The sequence below is a fragment of the Saccostrea cucullata genome, unplaced genomic scaffold (assembly GCF_032062105.1).
Source record: "Saccostrea cucullata isolate Sc308-1 unplaced genomic scaffold, CSIRO_AGI_Scuc_v1 ctg2872, whole genome shotgun sequence".
Classification (NCBI taxonomy): Eukaryota; Metazoa; Mollusca; class Bivalvia; order Ostreida; family Ostreidae; genus Saccostrea; species Saccostrea cuccullata.
Genome location: NW_026925047.1, coordinates 231,346 through 250,256, shown reverse-complemented (window position 1 = coordinate 250,256; position 18,911 = coordinate 231,346). Strand labels below are relative to the sequence as shown.

The window sequence follows — 18,911 nt, the reverse complement described above, 5'->3', positions numbered from 1 at the left end:
TTCTCTTATCCGCAACTCCTCTTACACCACTGAATGAAATTTTCATAAAATCTTTATTACACACTGCCGTTGTGCACCTTCTATTACCTTTTCATCCTTCACATATTTTGGTTTTCCAATTGCAAAACATGGACACTGTCATAATATTAATTCATACATGCATTAGAGGCGGTTGATCATTTATATAACTCACTGCTCACAGTACCTCTTGTTTATCTTCAGATTTGTAATATATTTTTCCTTGGCACCTTTACCCATGTGTTATAAAAATTTCAGTTTCACGGGAATAATATCAATGTTGATAAAATGTGGATTTTCACACTGCATCCTTTTAAGAGCTAACAGGTTTGTTATATAAAACTTCTCAGTGAATATAAATGATTTTCAATTACACGAACATTATACATGGAGAAAGTCAGAACTTAATTTGTTTTTAATATTGTGAAGAAAAAAGCAATACCAAGTTAAAAAACAAATATTTAATGACCATAAATAAAAACAGTGGTATATGTAAGAGTTTGTATGCGTACAAATTATCTAGTATGTAAATGAGCTTTACATTTTATTTTTTTAAAAAAATATATACTTCATTTTGTTGTTTTTAATCACTATCTTACGAAAACATCGGTGTCCGTCTTTGGTTTTAACATTTATAACAAAGTACTAAATTTGCCGCTTTTTGGCAGGTGATACTGCTGATTTAGTAAAACATACGCATGTTTCCTAAAGTTTTTACGCATAAATGAATTCAGTTAAACCAAGAAAATGTTCATGAAAAGTTTAAATAAATTCTGTGCACCAACAAAAAAGAAATTGCTGAAAATCCAAAATCTGGGACCTTGGGGATTCGGGCGTCGGGAAGACTAGTTTTACCGCTTTCCGTCAGTATGTAGAATTGTCGTTCGTATCTCTTTCATTGCTTATAGATGACGCTACACTAAAAATGAGTTCCATTACGAAAAACTTTTGACGTTCTTTATAATTTAATTTTACTTTGAACGAAATCCAATATTCGAAATAAAATTACTTTATTATTACATTTACTTACATTTCAAATTATAAAAATTAGATCCATTCAGAATAAAATGACATGAACTATTTATGGGCTGGTGGATGTTTATGCATGGTTTCTGTTGAATATCATAAGTAAATTGGTCGACACAATAGCCTCGCTTTTGGCTCTATATAATCAACACAAATTACTGCGCATGTTACTAGGATAAAATTTACAGAAAGAATTTCTGAAGTATTAGAAGGAGGTTAAAAGGACAAACTTTATTTAGTTCCATAGAAGTTAGCACACCCATTCGCACAATAGAACTATCCAAGGAAAAGTCACGAGCTTACTGAGATTTGGCGCGAAAAAAGCCATCCACCCCTTTCGTAGAAAATAAATGGACTGATCCAGTAGTATAGAAATAGAGAAAAAAGGCTACACGGACATGCTGAAACGGCGAATCACATGAAATAATTGTTCCATGCAAAAAGATTAAAGGAAGTAAACAGTAAATTATTTTGCATCAGTAATATCATTTTTTGGCTGAAAACTGTTTCTTTTAAATGCAGATAAAGAATTCCAATGTAAATCAGTTCACACAAAATCTAGCTCTCTAGGTATGATCTATTAGTTTCGGATCTTGCAAATATCAATCCTTAGACAGCCTGACGCCGTGACGTCAGGCAAAAAGATTTATCGAGAAAATTAATCGTCGCGAACTTGCTTACCCTCGATGAATCGCGAAATAAAGTTGTCGCGAATAAAAGTTGGTTAACAGTATTATATTCAATTTAATTTATAATTACCAATCCAGAAATCCAGTCCCGCGTCACCAAATCCCTTCTTGTATTTCTCCCATGCTCTATCAAAGCTCACAGATCCATTTACACGTTTTTGAATTGCCTTTCAGAAAATACATTTATCTCATAATCAATTTTTTTTAGCAATTGACATGTATTGACTTTGGGTTGTGTGTGTCTGATCAAGGACAAAAACAATATAATTCTTTACTCTAATATGTCATTTTTTAATAAAAAAATGAAAAAAAATACCGTCCAGCCGCCTCCCTCTGTGTTCATGTCACAATAAACACTGATAGGACTGGTGTCTGTACCATAAGGATAGATCTCATATACACCGGAATCAGTGTGACCATTCTCACGGAGTTCCTTACAGTCAGCACCAACTACTGATATTGGTTCTAGAAATATATGCAAGTTTGAAAAAAGGACATTAAATTTTTTTTTCCTTTTTACTTATAAAATAAAACGTATAGAGATAAGGAACCTTATTCAAGATCACATAGAACTGTCCAAACGGGACAACAAAAAAGCCCGCTGACTTTTCAGAGGCGTGCCAAATCATGAATATTTTATGAAAGAGATGTTCATAAATTGCTGATCATTATATCTTAAATAAATGAAAATAAGATGCAGCCTATTAAAAAATCAATACAAAGGACAGGGTTTGAAGGCCACAAGTGTTTTCTTCTTTACACGCATAAAATTTTGCACAAATGCTGCTTCAAATGAATAAAAACTAGAACTGCCCAAACGGGACAAAATATCCCTGCTGGGTTTTTCAGAAGTGCTAAGTCATGAATATTTTATGGATCTAAGAAAAGAGAGAAATGCTAAAACGTTTTTGGTGCAAATGTAATTGCTCATTTTATTTTTTTTTTTAATGAAACGAAGGCGCAGCCAAATAAAAAAAATAGACTAAATATACAGACCAGACAAAAGTTGTGAACTTTTTCTGTCAGTGACATCGAACTTGTATAAATGACCTTTGTTCAAAGTCATGGCACAACCTCAGGTCATAAGCAATGTTTGTTTGAAGTAGTAGATTCAAGTTTTTCCATAATAAAGATATGGACCGGACATATATTATAGAAATTTTCTTCCAGTGACCTTGAACTTCCCCTAATGACCTTGACCCAGGTCATGACACGACCATAGGTCATGAGCAATCTTTGTGTGAAATGAAAACTTACCAAGTTTATCCATAAGAAATATATGTACCAGACACGAATTATGAAATTTTTCTTCAATTGACCTTGAACTTTCCCAAATGACCTTGATTCAAGGTCAGGACACACCCTTAGGTCAGGAGGAATCTTTGTGTGAAATTAGAACCTACAAAGTTTATCCATAAGAAAGATATGGACCGGACACAAATTATGAAATTTTTCTTCCAGTGACCTTGAACTTCCCCCAAATGACCTTGGGTCAAGGTCATGATACACCCTGGGGTTATAAGCAATCTTTGTGTGAAATTAGAACCTACCAAATTTATCTATAAGAAAGATATGGACCAGACACGAATTATGAATTTTTTCTTCCAATGACCTTGAACTTCATCAAATGACCTTGCATCAAAGTCATGACGCACCCTTAGGTCATGTGTAATCTTTGTTTAAAATGAGAACCTACCAAGTTTATCCATAAGAAAGATATGGACCGGACACGAATTATGACATTTTTCTTCCAGTGACCTTGAACTTCCCCAAATGACATTGTGTCAAGGTCATGACACACTCTTAGGTTATATGCAATCTTTGTGTGAAAAAAGAACCCACCAAGTTTATCCATAAGTAAGATATGGACCGGACACGAATTATGATTTTTTTTCTTCCAGTGACCTTGAACGTCCTCAAATGACCTTGGGTCAAGATCATGAGACACCCTTAGGTCATGGGCAATCTTTGAGTGGAGTAGTAGATTCTAATGTTCCTCCGTAAGAAAGATATGGACCGGACACGTTTGCACAGACAGACAGCTAGACGGACGGACCGGACAAGGTGATTCCTGTATAACCCCCCCCCAAATTTCGTTTGCGGGGGTATAAAAAATAGGTCTGCTAATAACGGAGCGAAACTGGTACCCATTGAAATTCCAATAGATTGTTGGAATACCTTTTCTCAAAAAACCACTTAGATATTCTCAATCAGAAACTCAAGCATCTCTACAAGAAAAGGTATACCCCAATTTCAATGCCTATATAATGTATAGATTTGCACCCCTCGGTCCCGACGCCTATGAAACAGACATGATTTCTGATAGGTCTATATATCACTTATTACCTCCCCCACTTCCGCTTAAATCTTAACTATGCTTGTATTACTGAGCAGGAAATTGGAATTCAAGAAAAGCAACGTAATTTTACACCCTGAGTTGTTTAATGATTTTGAATTATTAGGGTCATTTCCTTCGTTGACCCATTCCTAGATTGTAGATTTAAGTTTGATCAAATTATCATTCTCCCTTCCTTGGGAAGGAGGAAGAGGCGACAATGGCGATTGTTTTGGCAAGGGAATATGTAGAAAAAAATCTCTTGTTCAAGAACAGCACAGACACTAGTTATACTGATGTAGAAGAATCTTCAGTAAGTTTAGAATTAAAAGTTTTAATTCAGTCCAACCCCGGTGTGAAATCTATTGAATGCTTAACCGACTTAAGCTTTTTTCCTATCCAATGTGCTAAGCATATCAATGTGCTTAGGTAAGCATATATATTATTTAATTATTTAAAAAAAAGAAATACTTAAAAATGCCAATACAAAGATGTTTTTTTTCAAACCTTGACAAACCAAGTCCGTTATCCAGGTCCCATTTTTATGGCACACGATCATTCCGGACCCCCGCTGTTCAAAGGAATCCAAGCATTTAATGTGCATTCGTTTTCTTATTCCTATTCCTTCCCAGTCCTGCACATTCCACGTGGTATTTTTTATTATATCGATAGGGATCCCACAATCTGATAAAGAAATTTTTTGTCAAATTCATTAACATTAACATTACCTTAGAAAAAGTAAGATTGGTTGATTGTATGTTCTTTAGCGCCCCCCTCGAGAAAAATTTTTCACTCAAATGAAGACGCAACCACTTGTCGCTACAGATTTCGTCCCATACTCGGCATTTAGCAGTAATGGAGTTTTTTTCGTGCAATCACCAACGATTTATATACGGTCTCATCCGAAAGACTGGTCTCCACGTCCCCCAGTGTGCTTTAAAACCCGCGACTTAAAAATTGACTCCTTTCTTGGCGACTGACACTCTAACTACTGCGCCATGCGGGCAATATTTCTAAATATGAAAAATATAAAAGGTATTTTAACGCTGGGTGAAATGTGGCAAAAATGATGAAAAGATGTTTGGTTGTTAAAAGAAACGTGAAGAAATTTATACGCCATGAATGAGAACATCCCGAGCGACAATTGTCGGACATATTTGGGCAGTTAACAATTCAGCTTCGGTTACAAAGCTTTTTGTTCGTCTGTGTGCTTTAAATCTCTATAATAATGACTTCATGCATGACAACGACAAACAAACTTCACAACGCAAATAATTTAAAAACGCAGCTATGTTAAGGTTTTCAGAAGCATTGAATTGCATTCATAGCATGTCCTAAAACTATCAACTTTTTTCTAATTTCAATATACTTACTATATAGTATTAACGTTAAAATTGATAACAAGCACAAATGATCTTTCTTGTGATATCACATCAACCTGTTGATCACGTGACTGTCATAACCTATAAAGTGTTGCACTTAAAAACGCTGCGGCGGAGGTGCATAATGACTTTAATTTACACTATATTACTTATACAAAAATAATCAGTATATTTTATATTCCAGAAAGTGCCTTGGATAGGATATTATACAATTATTGCTGTGTTTTGAGGTCAATACAATGATTTAGCCATCTGAGGAGTACAATATTCACCGAGCCCGGAGGGTTAATTGGTTAATAAAATAATAATACCCATTACTTGTTTGCATTTAATTACTAGTAAGTCCTATCCAAATACAATTAAGAGAGATACAGAATTAAAATGTTAATCCATCTTATAGGTCGTATTTATTTTTTTAAAAGTTTTTTTTTATCAATTTTAGTTGCTTTGAAAATAAATTATGTCAGTCTTTTTCTAGGATAGATTTGTAAAGGAAGGAGTATTAGCAGGGAAAACTGACTTCCAAAAAGTTAAAATTATTGTTCAGTAAAAGTGTAGGAGGAGTGTCCCTGCATCCCCTGTTACCACCATCACCCGAAAATATATATTCGCTTATGTTTTCTTCACATGAAAAAAAAAATAATAGTAGTTTAAATAGCTTTCCAAACTAATTTGTATCAATTTGGAATATCCCGATCTATTTTTAGATCAATGTAGAGGAAATCAATCCTTGTATTGACCTGCAACGTCACGTGCAGGTCAATACAACGTAATATTTCTCTAACATAGTTGGATCTCAGCCAATCAGAGAGATGGAAATTATTCAATCATATAATAAACATCATTATTAGTGTATTAAGAAATATTTAATGGGAATTTCATTTTGAGGGTTATTCCTCTCATCGAAGAGATAAATATATAAAAGCAAAGCGGTAAGAAGTCCAACGAAGTAATAAAAATTTTGAAAGAAGCATCCTTATTCATCATAAATGCACTTCGTTTATCTGCTCAACACTAAGTATTACAGAGGATTGCTAAAGAGAATAAATGCATTTCCACTACCTTAAAGCAGCTGAATTGTAAACATAAGCCTGACTAACCTAACACTACAGGTCCTGTAATGCAAAAAAGTTCTTGTTTCGGTTCACTTTTGGGGAAAATATCTCAACTTTCAATCATTAGTCAATCAACCACCTTTCACTCTCTAATTCAAGACACATTCTGTAACCGATTTGTATATTTTACAACTCTAATGTCTCTACAAGTGATTGACTCACTAGATTAGAATTATTTGATGGATTGCTGAAAATTCAGTTCAAACGAGTTTATCGCCGGAGGAAACGGATATAAGGGGTTGGTAGGTGGAAAAAAAAATTAGCATTTTTATTTAACATTTCATTTCTTTCATTTTACTTCCAACTTTCAGTAAATAAGTTTTTTTTCTAATCTCACCTGACAAAACGCAGTCGAATTGTCCAAAAGCTTTTGGGATGCATTTTTCATTAATTTCACATGGTGATCCTGCACATGATTCCGCGAGAACCTGAAAATTATATACAAAAAAGAAATAATTCTTGTTCAAACGATGAAAAATTAATGAAGTTTTGAACCCAAATATCCTTTTAAAAAAAAAATAGAGACAATCAAGTTGTTCAACAAATGAAAAATAATGAAATTATCAACCTGAAAAGTACTGATAAAATGGAGATAATTCATGTTCAACAAATGTAAAGTAATGAAATTTTGCAAATGTAGGAGTCTAACTTAATGACGTTTGTGCCACCAGTTTTAGTCATTAGAGCAACTGAAAATTATGAGTAAAGATTACAAATTTTAAGTTTCCGTGGTTAGAGCGTCTGCCTTTAGGGTCGCCATGTAAGGAGTTGATCCTTCCGTCGCGGTTTCTAATCCCACTGTGGGACGTGGAGACTGGTCCTTCGGATGAGACCATATAATTCGAGGCCCGGTGTCGCATAAGGTGCTGGTACAAAACAGATCTTTCCCTGCTTAATTGCTCTAATCATGAGTGCCGAGTATAGGACAAAATTTGTAGCTCCCTAACGGCAAGTGGTTGCGTCTCCATATTAGTGAAAAATTCTCTAGAGGAACGTTTAACTACAATCAATATTAGATAAAAATAAATGATAACGACGAATGCAAAGGGCTCTTCTGAGTTGACATTATCATCTTTATAACACAAATGTCATTAGCTTTTGTCATGGAAGCAATTGAATCAAAGATATTGGTAAAAAGACACCTTGAACTGGTTTTCTTCTAAAGTTCAAAAGAGAACATTTTGGGTTATAAATATTTGAATATAAAAAGGTCAATTATATCCTATCCGATCTTTATTGTATACCATTTGATTTCAAAACAACATTTAGTACTTCTTAAAAAAATATTTTAGCCATATACCGTAGATATTAATTTGATGTTGATAATTGACCATGTGTTTTCTAACTAATTACACGATTACAAGTGAAATAAATAGAGGATATTCAATGTTTTGTAGTTGAATATGGAATTTATTTCACGAGTGGGTCAGGATTTTTTTATTTTTCACGAGTGCGAAGCACGAGTGAAAATATCAAAAAATCCTGTCTCACGAGTGAAATAAATTCCATATTCAACTACAAAACATTGAATTTTCTATTTATTACATTTTTCTTTGATTTTCCCTTTTCCTCAGTCATTTTCTCATGCAGTCATGGGCTACATGACGTCATAGTTGAGCGGTTGAGACGTCATAGCTAAGTGTTGCGAGATGGAAAACGTCGTAAACAAGGATTTTGACAATATTTTTTGGGATCTTTAATAACTCTTGTGGGTGAAAACAAAAAGCAATATCAGTAAAACTGTATGTGAGACGAATACTGAATAAATGGATTTTGAATGCAGAATAACGTCATGACGTCGGACTATTGTGACGTCATAAACGTTAACTGTTCCTCCGTACCATATGACTTTGGCATGTCACACCATCGCACTTTAACGTCTCATATGAAACAAGCCATCGGCGTGACCATCGGACTTTGGCGCCCTTAAAGACAACGATTTATCGGGGTTTGGCGCAGACCATCGGGTTTGGCGTGACCATCGGACTTTGGCGTTACCATCGGACTTTGGAGTCTTACAAATGCATTTCGGTTTATCTCCTCAACATTAAGTATTAAACAAGATTATTAAAGAGAATAAATAGCCATATACCGTAGATATTAATTTGATGTTGATAATTGACCATGTGTTTTCTACCTAATTACACGATTACAAGTGAAATAAATAGAGGATATTCAATGTTTTGTAGTTGAATATGGAATTTATTTCACGAGTGGGACAGGATTTTTTTTATATTTTCACGAGTGCGAAGCACGAGTGAAAATAGCAAAAAATCCTGTCTCACGAGACAGCAGTTTTAGCAGTTTTATTCTATGTCAGAATGGTATATTTATTTTCTAATGGACCAAGGGGTATATTTTTTACAATATTCTTTGTTATTGGAAGGAAAGTGGAGAGTTTTCCCGCACTTCTGATATTTGTCACACTGTGACAGGATATCATTTTGATATCCTTTCACACCGTGACAGGATATCCCTTTTATTCAATGAATAAATTAACAGTATTTCACTGGTAAAATGTAATAAACAGTATTAATGTTCACTGCTAAAATTATACTTTAATGATTATACTTAAAATAATGTGGAATATAATTGCATAAGAAATAAACTTGAGATTCCTGGGAAAAGTTAAGTGTGAATCTCAATATTGAAATTCAACCCTCTCCTCTTAATTTTATCTCTCTCTCTCTCTAGATAGAGAATACTTAGATAAATAGAGATATTTACCTCATCCCAGTACTGGATGTCAGTGTATAACCAGCCTGGGGCTTGTCTGTAAAATGCTGGTTGAGTTATGTTCCTACTAAAGTTTATTTCACAGAAGTTTGCGCCTTTGTAATAATTGACCGATCTACACCTCTTGGTTCTCAGACACTCTTCAACACAGTCCAGTATACTATAGTTCAAGTAAGCTTCTATCATTCTATAGAGAAATCGGTAGCCATATTGTATAGAAGAATATCCAGCTTTCAAATCTCCATGGCAACATAAAATAATATTAAGGATTATAAAAACAGTTTTAAGATATTTGAAGATTTTCATAATTCCTGCTAGGAAAAAGCGATGTTTATGATGATTAGACGAACGCTCTTGATTTTAATCCTCTTCGAGGATATAAAGCATTCAACCTCTGGAATTATGTAAGTTAAATGCAGTGTGAGCTAGGATTTTCCCATTTTGTATATGCCTAGCATTTAATCAATTTTACCAGTATAACATGTTCATAAATAACAAATAAATATATATTGATGTTCTCCTGACGAGGAATGCATAAAAATATTTACATCGTTCTCTTTTTTTCAATTTAGACTGCGTAAAATGTCACTATGAAACATGTATAATAATTTAAATAAACAACTTTTATCTTATTCTAGAAGGAAATAAGGATTTGAAGCATGACAAGTGAATTCATCATATTGTCGTTTTTAATGCCACTTGCCCTTTTCAATTTTTTTTTTAATTTTATATTCACCTTTAAAGCTTACATAACGTTGTTTTTTGGATAAACAAAGGATTATGATTGTTTATTTCGAGCATCAGAGAATAAACAAACAAAAACACTAATTAGGAGACAAATTTGAATAAAATATAGATGTTTGTTATTAAATATGTTAAAGGTTTAAAAATGAAATATAAGAAAAGACACCCTACCAAACAATAGTCCTCCTGATATGTTATGTATCGAAATATAAGGAATTGCGATTACTAGTGGGGTTTTTTAGCTTTGGAAGATCTTATTTTCGGGGGATTTAATAATCGCATTCGGTGCCCTGGTATATAACAAGTAAACTTTCTTACCTTCGCCTATAGATGAATCTGTTGAGGTTGTAAAAATGGAACCATTAGGGATAAATTTGTTATCTAGTATAAAACTGTTGTATTTCGCGTTTGATTTTAACGAAAAAAAAGATACTTTGCCGATATGAAAGTACCAATTGTCAAACAAAAAAAAAATGAAAGGCCTAAGAGCCTTAACGCACATCTGAGTATAGAATAACACTGTAAGGGATTCATAGAAGCCAACCCGGAGGGGGGATTAGATTTCCCTAATTTTACACCTCTTCACCCATACATGTAGATACAAAAATTGCTAGTAATTAGTTCCATTGCTCAGGAGAAGTAGCTAGAAATGTGTTTACAAATGTTAACGCAAGACGACGGACGAAACAGACAGCAATAGATAACGAAAACAAGAGGCCCATGGGCCACATCGCTCACCTGAGCACTGTGGCTAGGAAATGGTAGAAATTGGTTTATTTTTAAAAAGTTTAAATCTTAAAGTAATCCCATGACCAATCATGGCTTTGCCATTCTTGAGAAGAAGATTTGTAAAGAATTTTCCTACATATTTCTATGAAAAACTTTGGTTGGCCATTTTGGCCCCGCCCTACCCCCGGGGGTCATAATTTGAACAAACTTGAATCTACACTACCTGAGAATGCTTCCATATAAATATGATCAATTATAGCTTTTCTATTTTGGAGAAGATTTTTTGAAGAATTCTATATATTTCTATGTAAAACTTTAGTCGTCCACTGTGGCCCCACCCTACCCCCGGGGGTCATGATTTGAACAAACATAAATCTACACAACCTGAGGATGCTTCCATATAAATATGATCAATTATGGCTTTACTATTCTTGAGAAGAAGATTTTTAAAGAATTATCCTATATATTTCTATGTAAAACTTTGATTGGCCATTGTGGCCCCTCCCTACCCCCGGGGGTCATGATTTGAACAAACTTGAATCTACACTACCTGAGGATACTTCCATATAAATATGATCAATTATGACCTATTCTTGAGAAGAAGATTTTTAAAGAATTTTCCTATAAATTTCTATGTAAAACTTTGGTTGGCCATTTTGGCCCGCCCTACCCCCAGGGGTTATGATTTGAAAAAACTTGAATCTACACTACCTGAGGATACTTCCATATAAGTTTCATCTTTCCTGGCACGGTGGTTCTTGAGAAGAAGATTTGTAAAGAATTTTCATATATATTTCTATGTAAAACTTTGATTGGCCATTGTGGCCCCTCCCTACTACCGGGGGTCATGATTTGAACAAACTTAAATCTACACTACCTGAGGATACTTCCATATAAATATGATCAATTATGACCTATTCTTGAGAAGAAGATTTTTAAAGAATTTTCCTATAAATTTCTATGAAAAACTTTGGTCGGCCATTGTGGCCCGCCCTACCCCAGGGGATCATGATTTGAACAAACTTGAATCTACACTACCTGAGGATACTTCCATATAAGTTTTATCTTTCCTGGCACAGTGGTTCTTGAGAAGAAGATTTTTAAAGAATTTTCATATATATTTCTATGTAAAATTTTGGTCGGCCATTATGGCCCGCCCTAACCCCGGTGGTCATGATTTGAACAAACTTGAATCTACACTACCTGAAAATGCTTCCATATAAGTTTCATCTTTCCTGGCACAGTGGTTCTTGAGAAGCAGATTTTCAAAACATTTTCCTACATATTTCTATGAAAAACTTTGGTCGGCCATTGTGGCCCCGTCCTACCCCCGGGGGTCATGATTTGAATAAACTTGAATCTACACTACCTGAGGATACTTCCATATAAGTTTCATCTTTTCTTGCACAGTGGTTCTTGAGAAGATTTTTAAAGAATTTTCCTATATATTTCAATGTAAAACTTTGGTCGGCCATTGTGGCCCCGCCCTACCCCCGGGGGTCATGATTTGAACAAACTTGAATCTACACTACCTGAGGATGCTTGCATATAAGTTTCATCTTTCCTGGCACAGTGGTTCTTGAGAAGAAGATTTTTAAAGAATTTTCATATATATATTTCTATGTAAAACTTTGGTCGGCCATTGTGGCCCGCCCTACCCCGGGGGTCATGATTTGAACAAACTTGAATCTATACTACCTGAGGATGCTTCCATATAAGTTTCATCTTTCCTGGCACAGTGGTTCTTGAGAAGAAGAGTTTTAAAGAATTTTCCTATATATATCTATGTAAAACTTTGGTCGGCCATTTTGGCCCGTCCCACCCCCAGGGGTCTTGATTTGAACAAAGTTGAATCTACACTACCTGAGGATACTTCCATATAAGTTTTATCTTTCCTGGCACAGTGGTTCTTACGAAAAAGATTTTTAAAGAATTTTCCTATATATTTCTATGTAAATCTTTGGTCGGCCATTGTGGCCCGCCCTACCCCGGTGGTCATGATTTGAACAAACTTGAATCTACACTACCTGAAAATGCTTCCATATAAGTTTTATCTTTCCTGGCACAGTGGTTGTTGAGAAGAAGATTTTTAAAACATGCCACCAAATTTTTATTAATTCCCAATTATCTCCCCGTGAATGAGGGCGTGGCCCTTCATTTGAACAATCTTGAATCCCCTTTACCCAAGGATGCTTTGTGGCAAGTTTGGTTAAAATTGGCCCAGCGGTTCTTGAGAAGAAGTCGAAAATGAAAAGTTTACAGACAGACAGACAGACGGACGGACAGACGGACTACAGACAAAATGTGATTAGCAAAGCTCACTTGTGCCTTCGGCTCAGGCGAGCTAAAAAAGAAATCGTTTTTAATTAAGGCATGTGTGTAGATTTCCAAATAAAAAAATTACGTGAACAAGACATTACCGTAAATCTGGAAATTTTTACTGTAGATAAATTTTTAGCAAATTTGCGCGTGCATTGAATTCGCAAAAATATTTTTCTTAAAAATAAATCAACATGCGAAGAATTTTTTTCTGAGAACTCGTGTCTTTTTTTTAACTCAGTGAATAGGTGTCGGTAAGCAGTGGTCATTTTTAAAAGAAACCTGTTTACACTAGTTTGCTATAACTACAAATTAATTACCTGTGCGTAAATTGCCCTCATTATATGCAATATCATCCGATGATTTGACAAGCACTGAGGCGGTATGCCCCTTTTTAATTATTTTAATCAATTAATTTGCCAATAAAGAGAGAACTGTCATTTTATCTAACCGTGTATCAACACGGGCGATAACTCAAACTCAGTGCATTTACTAGAAAGTTCCAAATGTAAACGCGGCGTGTAAATTTTAGGTGAGAAAAACCAAACGTTGAGAAAATTAGTTATATTTTTTCTTCATTTGGATTATACTTTAGGTTAAAAGGCATACACAACCTCTAAAATGTTTGTTATAATTGACTTAGAAATTATTTTCAGTGCAAATCCTTTTGTATTTTTATCAAAATTGTTTCGGAGCGATTTTGCAATATCTTGCCACGTTGTGAGTATATTGGTGATATTCTAACTGGGCATATTATTTGAAACATAACCTGATATGAAAATCTTCAGTGTTTTTTATTTTTAGCACCAGTGACAATTCGCAAAAATTTGAAGCGTAAAAATTAATCATCAGCTTTTTGACCCAAATTCGCAAAAATAAATCGACGTAAAAATTTCCAGATTTACGGTATAACTTTTTAAAGCAGGATCCAACCACTTTATATTATATGATATCAAAGAATATTGATCCTCATCAGGAAATAAATTGGAAATAAATTTTAAAAGACGAGCTCTGATACAAATATATCATCGACCATTGATTATTTTACAAAATCTTATAAGTGTTGCATTTCTTGCATGTAACATGGTGCAAAAAAATAAAGTTTGTTAAGGGGTACAACTTTAACATTTAAAGAAGAAGACAATAAATGGACATTCCCATTATATCAGTCATGCGAGTTCAAAATATTCTAGCTTTTATCGATTATTACTTGTTTGTTTGATTTATTAGTTTTATCAAAAATTGATAGCAGGGAACGCCGAGGATGGATGCGCAGTATTTCCTTCTTTATTAATATTTGACGCTTATGTTGCTCTAAACTTTTTCTTCGCATTATCATGAATATTTTACACGTTTTATGTTGATTCTAATTACTAGATAATTTTTCGGATTTCAAATATAATTTGTATGAGGCATTTAATAAGAACGTATTTGTTTCACATGGCCTCCAGGGAAAGAAGACAGTCGGTTATTCTGTTTGAAATTCTTATTTCAAAAATCATGATGATGGTGAAGTATGGATTGATATAATGTACTGCTTAATTGTTGGTAGAGAAAAAGTTTCGAACAATCGATGGTCGCTCAAATGACTAATTATACAATTGTAGTTCAGAATGTAAATTTAAACGCATAAACGACGACGAATATCATTCATTTCTACAATAGAAATTTTACTCAAATTCTGATATGAGGTAAAGTGACTCTTGGTAAGTTAAAATGAATGAAAAAAAAAAAAATATGGTCATCGATATAGATTTTTAATTGACTGTGAGCGTTTCAAAATAATAAATGGACATTTCCATTCTATCAGTCATGCGATTAAAACGCAGCACAGTTAAGGTTACAAAAAGGAGGCGGAGCCTAATTTGTACGGGAAAACTTGACTATGACATCATACACATTATACGTCATAAAACATTTCTTTAAAATACCACAAAATGAGTTAATTTGCTAATTTAACCAGTAATAAGTTATCCAACTACATAAAAACTCACTACAGCGTGTGCTGTTTTGTCGTAAGTTAAATCCAATATAACAAGTTATAATCAAGTCACTGATCGCAATACACTTGTCAATATGACGTAATTTCTTACATTGTGACGAAGTTTATATGCAGTGATAGACAGATAAAGTAATATTTTCTCAACAAAATGTGTACTTTCTAATTAAATAAAATATTATTTACAAATATTCTATAGGCTAACAACTTGAATTTAATGTCTTCTTCACTATTTTATTAATATATTTTCTGTGCATTACGTATTTAATTGACACTGCCGTATTTGTATGCAAGTACATCGGAGGGTAATGTTGGGGGTCTTAAAAAATGGATGTAGTGCAAGGGCATAAACTCTATGGATCAAAGTAAGCTTTTACAATTCAACTCTAGAACTATTAAGGTATCTGAAAAGTGCTGCGATCCTGATGAAATCTTAAAAACTATTAAATTATATCAATATTTTATGCCGCAGACCAGCAAAAAATACAGTATTCGATCATACAAATATAATTTTAACAATGAAATTGCAGAATTTAGACAAGATCGCAGCACTTTTTAGAAACTAGAATGCGTGTCGAAAATATTTATATACTAAACTTGGAAATTTAACTTGGTTATGCCCTTGCACTAGTGATATTTATATGTAACATCAATACTGCAAGTCAATGTGCTAAAATCGCGTGAATGCCACATCACGTGACTAGTCTAAATATAAAATAAAATCGTCCTCGATATGTAGTTATTGTTCATAATAACAATTATCCAATATAAATAATGTACTGAAAATAATCGCCATCCCGATTACGAATACATTTTTAAATACAAAATTTAGTCGATATTTCCATTGCGCACCTTAACTGTACTGCGAATTATTTTAGCTAAACTTTATGGTAAATTTTATGAAATATTTATATGAAGGGACGCTGAGGATGGATGTGCAGTATTTCATGCTTTTTTACCCTAATGTTTCTCTTAACAATTACTTCGCATTGTAATAAATATTTTACACGTTTAAATATTGATTCTTATAGCTAGGCAATTTTTTGTCTTTTGGCAAGTTTTGCATATAATTTGTATGGGGCCTTAGTATATGTTTTAAATGCTCTCCAGGGAGAGACAGCTATCAGGTATTCTGTTTGAATTTCTAATTTCAAAACTGATGATGATAATAATAATAAAATATGCATTGATATTATATCCTGCTTAAATGTTGGTAGAGTGAAAAGTTTAGAATAATCAATCGTAATTCTATTAACCAATGATGGCATTTTTTCATAAATTAAAACATGATTGTGACGTAAACCTTTAGTTTTTGTCCATTCTATAGCTTTGTGTTGAGCTAACAATACATTAAGTCATCTGTAAGTTTCCAATCTTTTGAAAAACTTCCATTCTTGTTAAGAACGGACAGTTTTTTTTTTTGTTGAAAAGAATGGACACCTACAACAAATAGAATGGAGAGTTACAGGCAAACCTTGTTCACAATATGGAAACAAAACAAATACTTTAATACGAGTTATTGTACATGTAATAGCAAAAAGAACTTGGAAATTTAAGCTAATCCAGAACACAGTGTCTGCATCGGATCTGCTCGATTTTACACATTCAAATTCAGGAATAAATCACATTATTTCAATACTTAAAACTCTTTTTTTTCACAAAACTTGAATTAAAATGACAAAATTTCACATTTGATTAAGATTTTTGAAGCATCATTCCCACTGGTTCAATTTTCTTCATTTTTACATATATTATTCTCGGACCCATTTGAATCATCCTTTTGAATTTTTGTAAAAATTAATTATATGTTTTCTATTTTAAAAAATCTGTGTAGGATAGTTATATGTAAATTTCAATTCCGACGCAATGTATGTTCAATTTTTATATAATATTTTACCCAAATTTTCTATTATTAATATAACTTACTGAGTTTTAAGTAACGAATGGGTTATCATTATAAGTATAATATAAAATTGCAATAGATCAATCAAAAATGTTGAAATAAAGCTCTTTCTCAAGTCGAATGTCTGATTTCACAATCTTCTTACGGGGGTCTGACATGCCATTTTGCAAACTATGTGGGAAGAAAATGTATGCTTGAATTTCTTACATATTATATATAAAGAGATATCTTAAATCCTAGGACAAAATTTCTGAGAAAATTAATTAGAGGAAAAATTAAGCCTATCTATTTGTCCTACCATAAATGTACATGAATAATTGTTAAATTGACCTGTTTTACTCTCTGATTATTTATTGATTTAAATGTAGATCTAAATGTTCAATTTTAATGCTGTTAATTTTATTTTTACATAATGGCTATTGATAATCTCATTTCCTAGTAAGCTCCGCCAATTTAATTAAAAGCCTCTAACATTGGGTCTGCTATGGCAGTCTCCGAAAGCAGCCCCCGAGACTTCTCTAAGACTACTTTATGTCAGGTTGGTACTGTACCTATAATATACAAAGTGTCACCTGATAATTCGAGAGGATTCAATACCAGGGAGTTCTAGCAATCCGATTAAATTAGATCAAAAATCCCAATGAAATGACATTATACTAATGGACAAGTAATCCTTTAACTTTTCACTTATACCTAGTAAATCGATTATTTAAATACAAATTATTAAAATAATGTTGCATATTTCTTTTTCATCGAAGCCAGCTTTTCACCACAGTCGGTAAGTTTTTTTTTTTTTTACCAAAAATTTAATTTGGTATTTGTAATGATTTATTTTTTTAATGCAATATTTTAAATTATGAATAAAATCTTTAAAGACTTAATGTCTAATGATATTCGTACATGCATTTGTTATTGAAAATGGCATATATGTTTTATAAAGCTTACATTATTTAAGTAATATTAACTTTGGTAACTTCTTTAAACCAAGCATTAATTATAAAGCAAGAATTTTGTTGACTTTCAGATCAGTACTTAGGCAAAAGTGGCTCGCCTGAAATTCGCATGAATATCGTGCGAATTCTTCGCATGAAAAGGAGACGAAAAGGACCATGCATGATATTCATTCGCATGAAAATATCATGGATTCTGACATGAAATTCGTACGAATATCATGCGAATAAAAATTCGCAAGAAATTCATATATTTTTGCTACTTTCTTTACAGATTTTCATATGAATTTCATGTGATTATCATAATATATTCATATCAAATCCATGTGTTGTACTCAGTATATATTTTTCCTAGTTAATTTATAGGACTTTCAATTCTTTTAATCCATTTGATGAAAAGTATTAGGAAATTCTTCTACTTAGATCTGAATATGAATTTGTACAACTAATCACCAAGGTTTCACTTTACTGATATTAAACAAGAGGCCCACGGGCCTTATAGGTCACCTGAGTATCATGTAACAACTTTCCAGCGATTGTATTTGGTTCATGTATTAATCCAAAAGCCATAAAATTCACAAATTTTGAAGGAGGCACCATTGCTTATCAAAGGACAGATTTCAAAGCATTAATTTATTTTTAGTCAAAGTACCCCCCTGGTACCCCTGACCCAGCGGCCCTGAAATTATCTATTTTGAAAGAGGCCCCTTTCTTCATTATAAGGCCAGCATTTTTTTTTTATGTTCAGGTTGAGTTATTGTGACATACTCATGTTTTTATATATTATGCACATGTGCTCTCTCTCTGTGCTCTCTCTCTCTTTAATTATCTCTGTTTTTACTTGCAGCACACTTCTACAGCTGAATTATATAATTATTCATTTAAACTGTAGTTAAGTGTATTGATTTTTAAATTTTTCTTTTCCAGAGAGGTCCAGAGTTAGCCTCAGGGTGCTAATTATATTCT

At 33.2% G+C, this 18,911-nt stretch overlaps 1 protein-coding gene across 1 annotated transcript; it reads right to left on the bottom strand.

Annotated features, from left to right (window-relative positions):
* Nucleotides 1-1,803: 1,803 nt before the first annotated feature.
* Nucleotides 1,804-9,598, bottom strand: LOC134267895 (fibrinogen alpha chain-like; the record flags this gene model as incomplete). The annotated part of the gene is made up of 5 exons (XM_062750097.1): nt 9,293-9,598; nt 6,903-6,993; nt 4,576-4,752; nt 2,050-2,198; nt 1,804-1,900 (listed from the first exon to the last, which is right to left on the bottom strand). Coding segments are annotated over exons 1-5 (709 nt in total), but the record flags the coding sequence as incomplete, so codon positions are not given.
* Between the last annotated feature and the right edge of the window lie 9,313 nt (nt 9,599-18,911).